Source organism: Helicoverpa zea, chromosome 28 (genome assembly GCF_022581195.2).
Source record: "Helicoverpa zea isolate HzStark_Cry1AcR chromosome 28, ilHelZeax1.1, whole genome shotgun sequence".
In the NCBI taxonomy this organism is placed as follows: Eukaryota; Metazoa; Arthropoda; class Insecta; order Lepidoptera; family Noctuidae; genus Helicoverpa; species Helicoverpa zea.
Window position 1 is genome coordinate 2,568,637 of NC_061479.1, and position 18,559 is coordinate 2,587,195.

General features: G+C 41.0%; 1 protein-coding gene across 1 annotated transcript in view; it reads right to left on the bottom strand.

Annotated features, from left to right (window-relative positions):
- Positions 1-18,559, bottom strand: part of LOC124643694 (neurofibromin) — a 79,358-nt gene that overhangs the window by 34,653 nt on the left and 26,146 nt on the right. The window contains exons 23-34 of the mRNA XM_047182730.1: positions 17,912-18,018; positions 16,237-16,371; positions 15,363-15,517; positions 14,423-14,580; positions 11,614-11,757; positions 7,871-8,049; positions 6,910-7,045; positions 6,247-6,337; positions 5,671-5,845; positions 1,632-1,815; positions 1,178-1,230; positions 555-755 (exon numbers count right to left, since the gene is read on the bottom strand). Of these exons, the coding sequence (XP_047038686.1) occupies positions 555-755; positions 1,178-1,230; positions 1,632-1,815; positions 5,671-5,845; positions 6,247-6,337; positions 6,910-7,045; positions 7,871-8,049; positions 11,614-11,757; positions 14,423-14,580; positions 15,363-15,517; positions 16,237-16,371; positions 17,912-18,018 (1,718 nt within the window). The remainder of the gene's footprint in view (positions 1-554; positions 756-1,177; positions 1,231-1,631; positions 1,816-5,670; positions 5,846-6,246; positions 6,338-6,909; positions 7,046-7,870; positions 8,050-11,613; positions 11,758-14,422; positions 14,581-15,362; positions 15,518-16,236; positions 16,372-17,911; positions 18,019-18,559) is intronic.

Sequence of the window (18,559 nt, forward strand, 5' to 3'; positions counted from 1 at the left end):
CGCAAGTATGCGCTAACTTGCGCAAGTTAGCGCAGAGAACTTTGAGCAAGATTTTGTATTATGTAGAAAAAATAATGGAGCTCGTGGGTAATTAACAGCCGCACGGATCAATCGATCATAAAGTTACAAATCGCTTGTCAAGGTTTCCAGTGATTGTATGACTATCTTGTCATGACGAGTTCATCAAATTGGTGGGTTGGCTTTGGCAGTGAGTCAGAAGGTAGAAAATCTCAGTCTAACCAAGGGGTATCGGATTACAAAGATGAGGTTGAGGAGACCAGATAGGCAGTCGCTTTTCATTTTAGGGTTCTGTACCCAAAGGGTAAAACGGGACCCTATAATTTTCGCTCCTCTGTCCGTCCATCCGTCTGTCACTCATGAACCGTGATAGTTAGAGAGTTGAAATTTTCACAGATGATGTATTTCTGACGCCGTTATAACCACAAATACTGAAAACTAGAATAATATCAATATCTTGGAGGCCGACTCCAACCTAGTTGAAAAAAAGCTAGGCACATAATATCTAATTTATAAAATAAATAAATTATACTTACTTATATCTCCTAGAAATGAAGTAAAACACCGGATTGCCCAATTTACTAGTACCAGCTTGATAGAATATATTCAAACTCTTGATACTCTTGAACTCCTCTTTCTTATGCATATTATGTTTCACTATGAACTCCTCGAAGTTCGTAGAGGAGATGTCTATGGAGGACCAGCGAGCGTACGAGGAGAATAGCAGACTTGAAGTGCTGGAAGAGAGACTGAGTAAGAGTCATGCTGGTTTGTGGGGGAGGAAGTAGAAGAGATTGTGAAGTTACGGTATGTCTTATGTGAGCGATTTGGATGCGAACGTGAAGCGATGCTAAAGCAACAGACAGTCTATTTGTTTTGAAGTGACCTACGTGACATTGCGCACATATACATACATATTGATTTATATCGCTTAGCATTGCGTTCGCGTTGTTTCGCCCAAGCAGGACACATCCTTACTTTGTTGGGGATCGAATTTTGGCGAGATGGTAAGATTATATTTACTGATGATCAGATTTTTTTCTGATCACAATCAATCAATTTATGCTAGACTCTAAAGTGAAATGGAATTAAGACTCGTTGAATTTATATTGGAAATCAGTAGGAAGTTAGGTAAATAAACGTTAAATTAAATACTTACGACTCAATCGGCTTATGTTCTGGGGGTCCTAGGTAGGCGAGCAGTGTTGCCATCTGTAATAGAAAAACATGTTTGCTTAGAGAAATAAATCTGCAATACTATTGGCTACGTTGAAGTATGTGAAGACTACGCCGTAGCAAAGTTATCATTACTACGCCGTAGTCAAATTGGATCATTACTATGTCGTAGCAATGTTGTATCAATACTACGCCCTCTTTGTAGCAAAGCTATATTGATACTACTTCGTAGTTTAACTTAGTATGACGACATTTTATTTTAATGAGGTTACACGAAAAAGTGCGTACGATTTAACAAAGACCATCAGATGTTTTGAGATACATTACCGTAGTTTAAGTGGACACGAAGATATTTGAAGGCTTTATATTATGTGTTATCCCCGGCTACTTAGAAAAGCGTGCAATTTTGGAAAGAGGAATGGTTTAACCCACATTACCTTATCAAAAGGTCGTCTCCCCACGGCCTTGTGGTCCCTGCTGCAGGACAGGTAGTCTCCTATCCTCTCCTGGTGGTTCCACAGCAGTCGGTGCAAGGCTACCACGTTAGCGTCGCTTATGAACGATAAGTTGTGGGAGGTTTGGTCTATGGATTCACAGTCTGATGCTATTTGGATGAAGAACCTGGGAAAAAAAATTGTAAGGTTGATTTTGTGGAAGCTATAGTGAAATGGAAGTAAAAAGGGTGTCGTATTTATGATTGGCTACATAGTGTTACAATTTTGTGATATAACGTTACAGATTTACATAATTTAGTCATATATTTACTATTATTAACAAACCAGAAATTTTAAAGCCGCTCCCGCCTGGCACAAATAATATTATTCAAATATGTTCTTTAAGTACATCTCTTTAGATACAATTCTCATTGGCAACATAAATTAGCACAACGCCAATGTAAAGTACATCTAAAGAGCAATACTTAAAGCCTACATTTAAATAATATTAATTATACTAGCTGGGAGAGACGACATGTAAGCTATAACCTTTATATCTTGTTACAAACAACATGCCACAGATACGTTAGCAGTCCTTTCCCCACAGAGACGGTCAACTCGAAATAAACCCGGTGGTGGTGGAGCCGTAAGCACCTGCAGCGAATCCGACTCCGCACGTAACGACTCGTCGTTCCTGTGGATCCAGTCGGAGACGCCGAGAGAGTGGTGTAGGTCTTGGGAAAGCCTGCACTATCTTAATTGCATCCCAGGCGATGCAGCATCCGTGGAGAGGTCACTTCACCCACTACAGCTATGCTGTGTGGAAAACAACACGGGGAGTGGCAGTGACCGGTTATAAGTCCAAGCAGATAGACGTAAGCGCGGACGCCAGGGGTCACTCTCGACAGTGGGAGGGTCCATCGAAGGCCCATTGACTAGTTACCGCCCGCTTCAAGCCGGGCAGCCCCCGGCCAGTAAGGTACTCGTCCGTCTCGGTGCTGGCCTGTTTCCCTTGGGTGTGGGAAGCACTAGTATAACTAGAGTGTCGGTGCCGTTAACGATTTCACCTGCGGCAAAAAGAAATAACAACAATAAAAAAACTCCGAAACGCGAATCCATGCGCTTTGGTACATGGAATGTCCGTACTATGAGGACAGGCTTCCCGGACACCTCTGGAAGCTCTGATTGCACTCAACATCTGCGCAAAACTGCGGTAATAGACGCGGAACTTTGGAGACTCAACATAGCTGTAGCAGCTCTTCAAGAAACCAGATTACCTGATGAAGGTTCGTTACGTGAGACCAACTACACGTTCTACTGGAAAGGAAAGGAATCTTCCGAAAGTCGCCAACATGGAGTAGGATTTGCTGTAAGGAATGACCTACTCAGTGCAATAGACGATCCTCGAGGAGTGTCGGAACGCATTATGACGTGTCGTTTAAGCACAAGCAGCGGCTTTGTCACCTTAATATCCGCTTATGCACCGACTTTAAAATCTTCTCCCGAATCCAAAGACCTTTTTTACGACCAACTATGTGAAACGCTAAGTAGGGTTCGGTCAGGGGATCGCCTAATTATCCTAGGGGATTTTAATGCACGTGTGGGTCAATCGAATGCATCCTGGCCAGATTGTATGGGTAGTCACGGTGTAGGGACATTAAATGAGAACGGGCAACGTCTCTTAGAATTCTGTTCGCAGAATCTGCTTTGTGTAACCAATACCTACTTTAAAGGAAAGTTTATGCACAAAGTGTCCTGGAAACATCCTCGCTCAAAACACTGGCATCAGTTGGACACCATATTGACTAGAAAGAAGAACTTGGGGGACATTCTGCACACTCGAACATTCCATGCAAAGCAGACCTCCAACGCAATGTGCGCTTTTGTGCCAATTCTTACTGGTTGGAACTTTGTAAGAGTATTCAGAGTCATGCTTCAACTGGCAACTTTTCTGGCGTATACTCGGTTATTAAGAAAGCGCTGGGCCCTTTACCAAGCAAAACAGCTCGCCTAAAGGAGGCTGACGGCTCTTGCATCTTAGATGCGGATCGGCAGCTTCATAGATGGGTAGAACACTACTCAAATCTCTACTCTCAACCCATTGGTGTAGAGCCCAAAGCAGTTCAAATGTTCCCCGAGTTACCTGTTTGCACCGAGCTCGACGCTGTACCTACAGTTGAGCAATTTATTACCGCTATCAACCAGCTAAAGAGCGGTAAAAGTCCGGGAATTGACGGTGTTCTAGCTGAAATTATCAAGGTGCGTTGTGTGGGTCCTATACTCTACAACTTTTTTGTGAAATGCTGGAATGAAGAATACATCCCTCAGGATATGCGCGATGCAAACATCATCACATTGTACAAAGGAAAGGGCGACCGCGGCGACTGCAATTCATACCGTGGAATTTCCTTACTAAGTATAGCTGGCAAACTACTTGGTCGTATGATCCTTTCCAAGTTACAATTGCTAGCTGATCGAGTATATCCTGAATCTCAGTGTGGCTTTCGCGCACAAAGATCTACCACAGACATGATATTTACATTCCGGCAACTTCAAGAAAAGTGTAGGGAACAAAGAACACCTCTGCTAACGGCCTTTGTTGACCTTAACAAGGCATTCGATACTGTGAGCAGGGAGGGACTATACGCTGTGCTGCAGAGGATTGGCTGTCCACCGAAGCTGTTAAACCTAATAAGGCTTTTCCATGAAGACATGAAAGCCTCTGTTGTTTTTAAGGGCAATACATCTGACCCGTTTGACATGAGAAGAGGGGTCCGGCAGGGTTGTGTACTAGCACCAACACTGTTCGGTATATTTTTCTCTGTACTCCTCAAAGTTGCGTTCGGAGATAATCAACAAGGCATACACCTTCACACCAGGGTGGATGGTAAGCTCTTCAATATTTCGCTCCTTAAATCCAAAAAACATCGCCAGGATATTATCGTTGATAGCTTACTGTTTGCGGATGATGCAGCATTTGTTGCTTCAAGCCCATCGCAACTTCAGGAAATGCTGGATAGGTTTAATAAAGCTTGTAAGCAATTCTCTATGTCAATCAACGAAAGGAAGACGGTAATTATGACGCAGGGGATCACTGAGATACCCACAATCTCACTGGATGGTTCACCACTGGAGGTTGTTGAAAACTTCTGCTACCTGGGATCCACAGTCACAAATAACCTTTGCCTGGACGCCGAAATAAACAGCCGCATCGGTAAGGCCTCTACGATGTTCGGGAAGCTGAGCGCAAGAGTTTGGCACAACAAATATCTAACAGTTAAGACTAAGATTATTATCTACCAGACATGCATCTTATCCATACTCTTGTATGGCGCGGAGACCTGGACATCGTATGCTAAACAGGAGCGGAGATTAAACAACTTCCATATGCGCTGTCTCCGGCGCATTTTGGATATTTCTTGGAAGGATCGAGTAACAAACGAGAAGGTGCTTAGTATGGCGTGCATACCTAGCATAACCGCACTTCTTAAACAAAGAAGATTGCGCTGGCTAGGGCATGTGCAGCGGATGGAACCTTCTCGTTTGCCAAGACAAACTCTCCTCGGCCAAATATCAGATGCCAAGCGACCAGTTGGGCGGCCATTGTTGCGATTTAAAGATAGCGTTAAACGCGACATGGTATCGTTTAAAATCGACCCGAACATCTGGGAAAAACTCTCTGATGACCGTGATAGTTGGAGGAAAAAAATATCCGATGGAGTGGTCGCGCATGACAGTGCCTGGTTCGATCTGCTCTCCAAAAAACGCGATCTACGTCACCAACGAATGGCACAGCCTCCAACATCACCAGGAACTCAATTCGTCTGCGGACGTTGCGACCGGCGATGTCGCTCCCGTATAGGCCTTGTTAGCCATCAGCGCAAGTGCCAAAGCCAAACCACCTGAAACGGATGCAGCTTTAATCATCTTTTATAGATGTTATCAGGCCATAGTTGTTGCCACAGATACGTTAGCTAACTTTAAATTGTTTTCTAGTTCCTAAATCATCATAAAACCACAACACAACAAAAATTTGACTCACTTGCGTCCAGCTTCAAAGTGTGCCCTCAAGAAGTGGTTGAAGGGCAGCATATGCTGTTCCTTGGAGAACTCCACGTGGTTGGCGATGTTCTGCAGGATCTTGGACATGAGCATCAGGCCTCGCTTCACGTGCGCCGGCACGGGACGGTTCACTATGCCCATCTCTTGGGGAGACACTACGTAAATAGAGTGAAGTTTAAAATCTGCTGAGGGTATTTAGCGAAGATCTAAAAAAAAGCCAAATTGGGCACCTCTTGGACTGGGTAAATAGAGCTTATATTATGACTGACAATGTAATGTGTTAATACAGGGCATCAAAAATTTTCGTCGCCTCGGAAGAAGAATATTTAACTAAGTTAAAATCTGCCGAAGTTTGAATGTTTGTGCTAAAACTGAAAATAATTTTGTACTGTCAACTCAGTGTAGCAAAGTCTTCCCTAGTGATATCTGAGGTTTTGAGCCTTATTTAGAAAGAATAAAATACTCTCTGAAATACTGTGTTAATACTTTCTTAAAAAAATAATAATATGTATACGTAACAAAAGCTTCTAGAAGAAATATAACGTATATTACATACCAATAGCTGGGTTGATAAATCTTAAAAACAGTACAGTGCCAACTGCACCGACACTCGTCTGCGGGAACTGCGCGAATCTCTTGCTCAGTACCTGAAAACAAGAATATTAGTATAAATTACAGCACACAGGGGAACTACCAAGGGAACTACCCGGATAAAATATAGTCTACTAGCTTTTACCCGCGACTTCGTTCGCATGGAATAGTGACTTCCGGCATATTTTTGGTTTGACCAATAGATGGCGCTATATGTCCGGAATATTTTTTTTTTTTTTTTTTTTTTAATAAAAACTATCCTATGTCCTTTCTCAAGTTCCAAACTATGTCTGTACCAAATTTCACACAAATCGGTTCAGTAGTTTAGGCGTGAAGAAAAGACGGACAGACAGACAGAGTTACTTTCACATTTATAATATTAGTTAGGATGTCAGCCGCCGATAGAGAACCTTGCAGTGAATTTTTCAAATCGCTTATGTATTTTCGAAGACTGGACTTCGAGAAAGGATAGTGGTTTATTTTTTCCGGGTGCTAGAACTAGGAATGGGTGAAATCGCGGGCTAACGATACTCATAAGGTTATCCGATGATTTGACAAAGGTGACGACCTGTGACGTGGAATTGTAACGGCTTTACGCGACTTTCTAGATACGTGAAATACAACAGACCTGATACAGACAATGGCACATGCTTCGCAGTTGCGGCGGAAACTTGTCTGCGGAGCCGACAATCCTGTCGAACACCTCCTTCGTCAGGTCTATGAGGTTGGACCTGTTCATCTCTATGTCCTGGTTAGGGTCCAATCTGCAAGAAAAAACATACACGATTTTTAGAGGGCGCCACTAGTCATTATGTATTCACAATCACTACATAGTATAAAAAAGTCGCTTTTTTGTCCCTATGTCCCTTTGTACGCTTAAATCTTCAAAACTACGCAACCGATTTTCATGCGGTTCTTTTTTTATCAGATAGAGTGTTTCAAGAGGAAGGTTTATATGTATAATAACATACATCAAATAGTGGGGAAATACTGTTACGCCGTGCGAAGCCGAAGCGAAGTTTGATATAAAACATACGTAAAAAGCCGGCCAAGTGCGAGTCGGACTCGTGCACGAAGGGTTCCGTACCATAATTTATAAAACTGACAATAAAATCACGTTTGTTGTATGAGAGCCCCCAAAATATTTATTTAATTCTAGTTTTCAGTATTTGTTGTTATAGCGGCAACAAAAATACATCATCTGTGAAAATTTCAGCTCTCTATCTATCACGGTTCATGAGATACAGCCTGGTGACAGACGGACGGACGGACGGATGGACGGACGGACAGCGGAGCGAAAACAATAGGGTCCCGTTTTACCCATTGGGTACGGAACCCTGCAAAGTTGTACAAAAAACAAAACGATTCTTAAAAAGACTGAAAATAAAAATGTATTTTTTTTTTTTTAATTTCGTGTCCTTGTATGACCAAAATAAGTCGTAAGTTCTTGATGGTATAAGCCGATTTGGTGGAATAATCAAATGAGCCCAAAATTTTACGTTGTGCTAAACGCTCATTCCTTCTCTGAATGAGAAGAGGCCACAGCCCAGCAGTGAGTCACTAAAAATGCTGATGACATGACCACTTGCCTCGCCGGATCCACTTCAAAGCTGATATCTCCTCGCTCATCAGCCTGGTCCAGCAGCGCCGTGATGAGCGGCTCCAGCAAGTTCTGAAGGTAGCCGTAGCCGTATATCTTGAAGCAGAACGCCATGATCTTGCTGCCAAGAGAGTTGCCACGGAAGAGCGTCTGCATGCAGTCTGATACCTGGGGGAGACATTTGAAGGTTTCATGTAGGTAGCTAAGTGCGACAATTGGAGATTCAATTTTGACATTAGCTTCATATAAATTATGTCAAATTTCAATCTCTTACCGAAAAAAAAATCGGTAAAAAAACTTTTAAGTTAAACGGTTTTATTTTATGTGCACTGAAAACTAAAAAATAAAAAAATAGTTACTTACCTGTCAACCTACGTAGGTGGTCCCGGTCATATTAGACTAAAATAAAAACGTGGGGCCCATTAACTATTGCTGTAGTACTTTCTTCTAGAGGTATAATAGGTGTGGATTGCATCGACTTACTATAATAATCGTAACTGGAGATTTTGACAATCAATAATCAGCCGTAGCGGCTTCACCAGCGAACGCCGAGCTCATGATCTACCAAAGTATAAAGATATGCTTTGCCATAGGTAGGATTTCAGAGAGGCCCCACGTTTTTATTTTAGTCTAGGGTAAATCAGGCATATGTGCCCCAGTCGATAATGTGCCCCACTCGCAGAACTGACAGATACATTGAACTTGCCGCGAATTTGGTCCGTTCGGGTTAGCGACAGAAGTATGGCGTCGATGTAAACAACTCAGTGCTGTTATTTATTTGTTTTAACGAAGAAAAAGTGGTCACAAGGTATGTATCATAGTCTGAAAATGTTTTGTGTCTGTTGTAACATTGAGTTAAAGTGTTTGCTTCATGTTTTTTTCCGTTTTTAAAGTTTTATTCTAAAGCTAGCCTCTTGGAACTATTGTGCACCTACAATTGCGTTTCGTTTTTCTTAAACTTCTTTGTTGAAATCAAGTGGGGCACGTTGTACTGAACTTTGGCTAATGCGCCCCGATTTCTTTCGGGTAATGTGCCCCAAGTCTGTATTAGTTTAATATTTTTATTTTTAAGTATTTCTGATCGGTTATTTTATTTTAGTGAATAGTGAAGGAAAAAGCTACAGATTCAAGAAAATGGACAAAAGAAAATACGAAAAAAGCTATAGAAGATGTCATAAGCATGTATTTTGATATGTATTTTAAGATTTTATTGAAAATGTTGACTGAAACTGATTTAATTGGTAAGCCTGAAATAATTTTCAACATGGACGAAAGTGGCATTCAAATTAACAATAAAAATGGAATCGAAGGAAAGGAAAGAAGACTAAAAAATGAGAAGCTTTATTGAGGCACATATGACTGATGTATCCGTGAAATGTGCCCCACCCTAGACTTTAAGAAATCGTTGATATCAGCTATTTTAATTACTTTTAAGAAGTTTTTTTTTGTTATTGTTATACCTATTGAGTCAGAGGTTTAGACTAATTACTTTAATAAACATGCTTTAAATAACACTGTTTATTATTTCAATTTTTCGAATGGTGGGGCACAATTGCCAGGTTTACCCTAATATGACCGGGACCACCTACGTAGGTTGACAGGTAAGTAACTATTTTTTTATTTTCTAGTTTTCAGTGCACATAAAATAAAACCGTTTAACTTAAAAGTTTTTTTACCGATTTTTTATTTTCTAGTTTTTAGTAGTGACCCCTCCCTGGGTCAGCAGCGGTAAGGGAGTGCCAGACTCTTACTGACTAAAAACAGTTATGTTTCGTCGTAGGCCTTGTATGTAGATACCAGGGCCACGGTAACTCTTTCGAACAATCCCGCAGCCCCGGCAGGCCTTGGCCCTGTTGGGCCCCGCTGGGGTTGCTGACAGTATTCTACTTGTGTAGCCCTTTCATTTGAAGAGGGTGAAATTTGAATTACTAAATTTGACCCAAGAATAAATAATAAAACAAAGGGGGTAAGCTAAATAAAACCGTTTAACAACGGATGAAAGGGTCATTGTAATCATCGGTATATTATATGTATTGTATATGTCACCGTAAGATTACAAACATCGTTAGATTACAATCTATCTCGAGAAATTGTAAACTGTCGAATTATTGTAAACCGTAACACCTGATTGCAATTTAACGCATTATTTTTCGCTATATTATAATCTATCGATGAGAAATTGTCAACTGTCCGAAAGCTCTCCCTGATTGGTCAGTCTTTTTGTAAGATCGAGAGCGATGTAGAGCGGTCAAATTGTCAACTGGCGTAGAACGGAATGCATCTTGCGCGCTGATTGGTAGAACGTCAAAAAAGACAATGTTCTTTGCAACTCCCGGTGTCACACCTCTTTGACGTGCAAAAATAAGTGATGGTTTAATTTTTTATAAAATCAAAAATTGTACTTAATTTTTAAGACTCAAATTACACACAATTAAAAATTGTATTAAAAATTGAAGTTAGTGACGAAAACGAATCGCTGCAAAACCGACTCCACGTAGTCTTGTCTGCCCTACCCCTAGAGTGCAATTCAAAACCGCGTAGGCGTGGAGGGGCGAGGCGGCCTGCGAGCTGAGGCGCAGGTAGTTTCAGCGCTCGCCGCCGCGGCTGAGGCTGGCCGGCTCTGCCGGCCAGCAAGCCGAAGCTGCGGTGGTGAGCGTGAAAACCATCTGCGACGATAAGCTCGCATGGGACCGCCGGAGCCCCGCAGCGCCGGAGCCGTGACAGAAGTTATGCTTGCTGCATGTTGCATGCTTACTTCCATGCTGGGTCAATTAATATGGGATGTGTTATATTTTAAACAAAAAACTCAGTAGGTACGAGTTAAAAAATTAGAAGGTAAATAAATATTTTTATGATGTCATTTAATAGTATTTAAGAAGTTTACTGTTAGAATGCATGCTACAAATTTAGATGCAAAAAAATAACCATCATGCTGAGTTGTATTTAGAGTCGAAGATAACTCGTGGCTAAGATAGTATTATTTAGATGCTCGACGCTTTATTAATTGTGGCTGACTTAGTAATTTAGAAGGCAACATACATTTTTGGGGGCGAATAATGATATTAAAAAGAAGCCTGTTTAATTAGCACCCCTTTTATTTTATTTTTAAATATTAGTTTGTATTTGAAGACAAAATACCTAACTGTATTTTTATAAGAGTTATTTTTATATAAATTTAATACTTGAAGAATTTTTGAAGAGCATTTATTTTATTTAACTGACACCTCTATTTCATTCCTAACTCTACGGGAACTCCATGGGAACAGAACGGCTGGTCGTGATTGGTCGATCTTACAAAAAGACTGACCAATCAGAGAGAGCTTTCGGACAGTTGACAATTTGACAATTTCTCATCGATAGATTATAATATAGCGAAAAATAATGCGTTAAATTGCAATCAGATGTTACGGTTCACAATAATTCGACAGTTTACAATCTCTCGAGATAGATTGTAATCTAACGATGTTTGTAATCTTACGGTAACATATATAAATGTAAGTTTTCTGAGTTTGTATGTACTATATCTTATTTCTAAGTATATCTTGGCCATCAATGCCTGTTTAAAGGTGAACGAATACATCTTGAGTTGTTGTAGTTAGGCTTCTTGTTCCATAGTTCCATGTGGCAAACTGGTACTCAACTGCATCCTGTTAGACTTGAAGCTGATTCCAACATAGTTGGGAATAGGCTAGGCAGATTAGGATGTTGGCTAGCTTTTCCTACTATACTGACCTCTACTTCCCTATAGAATATGTTCCACAGCAGCGGCGCTAGCAGATGCTTGGCGTCGAACAGTGTGACGAACACTCGGGCGAGCTCGTCCATCTGTGATGTGCTCACTACGTTGGCTAGGGCCATCGCTATGGGCAATTCTCCCTGTGAAAAAAAAAAACAATATCAATAATGCAAGTGAAGAAAAATACATAAAATAATGTTCTCAGAGGCGATTTCAGACAGTAGTCTGGGAACTAATGTAGTGAAGGCGACCTGGAATAACCTGTGATATCACTGTCTATAGTGGAGACATAAATGTGTCACAACGATTCTATCACACTATTATTAAACTTATTTTTTTACCAAACGATCATTCAGAAACTTGGGTTAATTCCGAAATACTATTAAAATACAAGAACAAAAAAAGTTTCACATATCAGCTATTTCCTGCATACCATACTTTCAATTGATTATATACGTATTTTATGTCAACCTCCTTCAATATGGCACGGATGCAAATCAACAGCTTGTATATGTTACCGTAAGATTACAAACATCGTTAGATTACAATCTATCTCGAGAGATTGTAAACTGTCGAATTATTGTGAACCGTAACATCTGATTGCAATTTAACGCATTATTTTTCGCTATATTATAATCTATCGATGAGAAATTGTCAAATTGTCAACTGTCCGAAAGCTCTCTCTGATTGGTCAGTCTTTTTGTAAGATCGACCAATCACGACCAGCCGTTCTGTTCCCATGGAGTTCCCGTAGAGTTAGGAATGAAATAGAGGTGTCAGTTAAATAAAATAAATGCTCTTCAAAAATTCTTCAAGTATTAAATTTATATAAAAATAACTCTTATAAAAATACAGTTAGGTATTTTGTCTTCAAATACAAACTAATATTTAAAAATAAAATAAAAGGGGTGCTAATTAAATAGGCTTCTTTTTAATATCATTATTCGCCCCCAAAAATGTATGTTGCCTTCTAAATTACTAAGTCAGCCACAATTAATAAAGCGTCGAGCATCTAAATAATACTATCTTAGCCACGAGTTATCTTCCACTCTAAATACAACTCAGCATGATGGTTATTTTTTTGCATCTAAATTTGTAGCATGCATTCTAACAGTAAACTTCTTAAATGACATCATAAAAATATTTATTTACCTTCTAATTTTTTAACTCGTATCAATTGAATTTTTTGTTTAAAATATAACACATCCCATATTAATTGACCCAGCATGGAAGTAAGCATGCAACATGCAGCAAGCATAACTTCTATCACGGCTCCGGCGCTGCGGGGCTCCGGCGGTCCCATGCGAGCTTATCGTCGCAGATGGTTTTCACGCTCACCACCGCAGCTTCGGCTTGCTGGCCGGCGGAGCCGGCCAGCCTCAGCCGCGGCGGCGAGCGCTGAAACTACCTGCGCCTCAGCTCGCAGGCCGCCTCGCCCCTCCGCGCCTACGCGGTTTTGAATTGCACTCTAGGGGTAGGGCAGACAAGACTACGTGGAGTCGGTTTTGCAGCGATTCGTTTTCGTCACTAACTTCAATTTTTAATACAATTTTTAACTGTGTGTAATTTGAGTCTTAAAAATTAAGTACAATTTTTGATTTTATAAAAAATTAAACCGTCACTTATTTTTGCACGTCAAAGAGCTGTGACACCGGGAGTTGCAAAGAACATTGTCTTTTTTGACGTTCTACCAATCAGCGCGCAAGATGCATTCCGTTCTACGCCAGTTGACAATTTGACCGCTCTACATCGCTCTCGATCTTACAAAAAGACTGACCAATCAGGGAGAGCTTTCGGACAGTTGACAATTTGACAATTTCTCATCGATAGATTATAATATAGCGAAAAATAATGCGTTAAATTGCAATCAGGTGTTACGGTTTACAATAATTCGACAGTTTACAATCTCTCGAGATAGATTGTAATCTAACGATGTTTGTAATCTTACGGTGACATATACATGCTGTAACCCACTCACTTAGAGACCCCCCACACTAGCGTCTTTCGAGCGTCGTCGTCGTGCGAGCGTCCGCGCAACGTCCACCCGACGTCGACGTCGCGGCGTCGCGTATATTCAACGTTTTTTTGCGAACAAGTACAATGCTCAACGCAATCTATTTGCCCCGCTCCCCACCAGTACCTCGCCCTCTTCGTTTCCGAAATTTTTGGATTAGTAATATCAGCAGCAGTGCTTCTTCGTCGGAATCCATTTTCACACTGCTTGTACGCGACAGGAGCCGCGGCTACGCGACGCCAGCGCCGCGCACGCCCGGCGTTCGGCAGCCGGCCAGCGCTGGCGTCGCGTCGCCGCGACGTCGACGTCGGGTGGACGTTGCGCGGACGCTGGCACGACGACGACGCTCAAAAGACGCTAGTGTGGGGGGTCCCTTAACACATGTCTGTGACTACCTCGTTGGTCTAGTGGTCGCAAGCGCGGCTGCTGTGCTCGAGGTCTCGGGTTCGATTCCCGGGTCGGGCTGAAATCGCTTTGTGAGTTTTCGTTCTCTTCTCGATCGTTTCTTAAACTTTCACAAAGCAGCCCGCAGTCTGGAAGTTGGTGATTGATTCACCCGTGCATCGGAGAGCACGTAAATGTCCTGCTTGTGATCTCTCTCCAGTGGTGTCGGATTGCCGTCCCATCGGGCTAAGAGAGTGAAGGACTATAATATGTCCTGCGCAGCTGACTGATCTCCTTAAATGAAACCAGCCGCCGTGGCCGAAATCGGCCGTGGACGCCATTATTATTATTAACACGTCTCTGTGGTAGCCTAGATCTGGAGACAGAATGAACCACACACAACCCACCTTATCAGAGATCATGGTGACGAGCTGCACCAGCTGTTCGAACCGGTCAGCCAGCACCGTCTCCGCCAGGGTGTCGAACTCCGTGCCCTGCTGCAGTATCTTGGTCAGCACCTCCATGAAGGCCGCTCGGGTCTGTAGGTCTCTGTGGTAGCCTAGATCTGGAGGGGAAAGGGTGAAATTTTTTATCGTACGCTACGATATCGTATGCGAGGACTTTTTTAGGGTTCTTGACATCGGATCAAAAATTGACAATAAGAAATCAAGTTTGTCGTCGTATGGGATATTTTTTTAAATAAACTTTAGAATTATTTTTCATTAAAAGAAATCGTCATCGGTGAAAATTATAAAATATAGGCTGGTGGAAGACTGACAGACAGGCCGCGAAGTCTTAAGTTACAAGGCCCTATTTATATTATTAGAGAAAATAATTCTAAAGATAGTCCTCATAAAAAAAAGCTCAACAGAAGTCTATGTTTTAAAGAGAATATTGTTTAACCACCTATAAAATTATTAATCACTCTAGAATGTGTCCTGAGGTTACTGCTGTTTACAATTCCGCCAATTTTTGGAAACCCCTCTCTGCTATCTATTTTTGCTAGGAAGAAGAAGTGGCTCAAAAATCATAATTTTTTGTAAAAGAGCGTCCCATTTTCGGGTGACATTTCTGTCTATTATGTTTGAAGAACATTTATACAACATTTTAAATTCTATTAAGCCATGTATTCACTGAGAAACAATTGTTTATAAACACTGTTTTAGAAACAATATCTACGTGTTTCTGAAACAAAATTATTTGTTTCAGAAACATATAATTTTGTTTCTGTGGACGATGTGGTCGGCAGAGTTTCCGAAACATTGTTGCTGTAAACATTTACGTGATGTTTCAGAAACTGTGTATCTGAAATATTGTTTCCCAGTGAATACATGGCTTTAAACTTACCAATACTATGCATAAGTCCAGAATCAATGTTAGCGCTGAGCAGATTAGACATGGCCTGTATGGTAGCGTTTCTGAGAGTCTCCAGCCTCCCCGGACCTTCAGCCATCTCCACCTCGTTGCAATCGTTCAGCAGGTTCATGAATAACGTGAAATATCTGGGGGAGAAAAGAAAGAAAGATAAATATTTTTGTAAGATAAAAAACAAACTGAAGAACATAATATTATGACATTTTTTCTTTATCGATTATAATTGCATCATTACAATCATATTTGTACGCTGTTTAATAACGGCAAAACATGATGATTCTTATTTATTAGGGTGCGTCCACATCTGGCGAATGTGCCGCGAATGCGCAGCTCGCGAGCCGTTTGCTCGCTGTCCGCGAGCTGCGCGCGTGCAGTCACTGCAATAGTTCGGTGCTTGTCTTTAGCGCAACTCACGCAAGGCTCGTATAGAGCGCGCGAGCGGCGCGCGATCTGCGCGCAATCAGTTCTCGCCCTTACAGTTCCGTATATTGGCTCAGTACTATCGAAGATGGCAGACGTCGCTCGCGTGCGGCGCTTAGGTCGCGCGCGAGCAAGCGCGGGCCAAGCAGAAGCGGCGCACGAACAAAAACAAACTTATATGTATTTATTAGTTGCTTTCAAAATTTGGCGGATTTTACCCAGCGTGAGTTGATTTATTCGACTTGCGTAAGTAAATTAAATCGCGCTATTGCTATGCCCATATATTAGGATGCCATTAAATTTTAAAGACAGCTCAAGCACTTTCAGAAACTGTGACAGAAATACTTGAAGTTCAATTTTACAAGACATACAAGAGTATATAAGATACGTGCATATATAATAGTTGTAGACCTAAGTTCTGACTTACTTGAGAAAGAGCTGACTCTTTGCCTCCATGAGGTCACCTCTGTCAGACTCTTCAGGCTGCAGAGGCAGACCCTTCAGAAGAGAGGCGACAGCTTCCATGCAAGCTTGGTCTAACTCGCGGCAGCACACTAGGTATCTGAAACACAAAATGAAGATAAATTATGTATGGACAATGGACATATAGATTAACTAGCTTCCGCTCGCGGCTTCGCCCGCGTGGTGTGTTGATAAATAGAAGCCTATGTGTTAATCCAGGGTATCACCTATATATACATTTCAACCAAATCGGTCCAGCCGTTTTTGCGTGAAAGAATAACAAACAATATACGAGGGGAGGTCAATAAGTTCGCGGAATGGAGGGGTTGGCGGGAATAAATTTACCCGTCCAGGTAGGCACTAGATAAGCACCTCATTAAGAGTATATATACCAAGTTTGAACCTAATCGGGTCATTAACTTTTGAGTTATCGACCTGCAAACAACTAAATCGGGAAGAAGTCAGCCAGTATGGAGAAAATTGAACACCGTTTGCCGTTATTAAATTCCTTACCAAGCAAGGAAAATCCGCTCAGACGATTTTTCAAGAGCTGTTAGCAGTTTACGCGGACTCTGCTCCTGGTAAAACCATGGTTTACAAGTGGCATGGTCTTTTCAAACAAACAAGGGAGTCCATTGAAGACGACCGCCCCTCCGGACGGCCAATTGAGGCCAACACACCAGAAATCGTCAAAAAAGTAGAATAACTTGTATTGGGACTATTACGGGACAGTACTACGGTTCTTTACTGGAAAGATTGAAAGAAGCCATTAAGGAAAAAAGAAGAGGAAAACTGTCAAAAGGTGTGCTCCTTTTGCACGACAATGCACCCGTCCACACGTGCCATGTTGCGACGGCTGCCATTCACCGATGCTGCTTTGAACAATTAAACCACCCACCATACAGTCTAGACTTGGCCCCCAGTGACTATTATTTATTACCAAAAATGAAGAAAGAGCTGCGTGGAAAGAAATTTGACGACGATGAAGAAGTCAAGTCGGCAATTTCGGCCTATTTTGACGCCAAAGACAAATCATTTTTTTTCGATGCTATAAACAAGCTATTTGAGAGATTCGAAAAATGTATTAGGGTTAAAAGAGAATATATTGAAAAGGAAAAATAATTTGGTGTTTAATTTCAACCTCCTTCGTTCTCATTCCGCGAACTTATTGACCTCCCCTCGTACATCCATACATTCTCACAAACTTTCACATTTATAATATTAGTAGGTAAAATGAAAACAACGGTCTTAATTTGTGACGTAGTTGTCCAGGGAAAATTCGCGGCAGAAGTAAATTTATAAATAGCAGAGTAAGAGAGAAGTAAATTTATAAGTACTTAGGGGGTTCACCCTATACCCTACTCTGAGATATTTGATACCTGGAAGTTACTGAGACATGCATATACATTCAATCGTTAACGCAATGATTTATGCATGTTGGCTGGACATTGTTGCAAAATGTTTGTTCTGGATTTTTTGTTATTATTCATATTTTTATATGCGTCATGTAAGCATGTACTAATTCTAGTCCCTCATTCAAACAAAGTTATTTTTTATGTTGAATTTAAACCGCTATTGTTTTGGGTGAATCCTGTAAATATGGCATGTAAATTTAGCATTGACATACTGGTATTTATTACCTGGTAATAGAAGAGGCGTCAGCGCGTAGCGGCGGCGCGATCTGGTGACTGGTGCCGAGCACCCAGTCCGTCACGTACTCCACCATCTTGTTGCGGAATTTCATCTCCTGTGTACGATCATATTAATGTTATATGTATCATCATTTTACGTATAACTTTTTAGTCAAATAACAAATCAGGACACACAAAAAGTTTATATCGTCAACATTACATAAATGTTTAAACATGACATATATTTGAATAGTTTCAAATAGTTTGTATCTTTGTATTATAAATCCTATGTAAATATTTCCAAACATTAATTTAAGAAAAATCTGTAAATAAAAAAATACGAGTATCTAACATTGAAACCTTTTTTAAGGAAATAGCGGATATAATATGATCAGTACTTCAAAATCAATTTTATAAATAATAGACGAAATATACAGAAGGGTAAACAAACAAACATTTGATTTGACCAAAGCCATTGAACTTTAAGGATATCCGAACCATTTTCATTTGGCAAAGCGGCGACTGAACAATGGGCCTCAAGTACACGGCTGGTCATGGTTTGTTATCGTTATCGTTAAATGTTGCAATTGGGTCTTTATAAATCAATAAAAAGGTGTATTATAACGCGTTCACCAGATTTAAATGTGAATGTCTTCT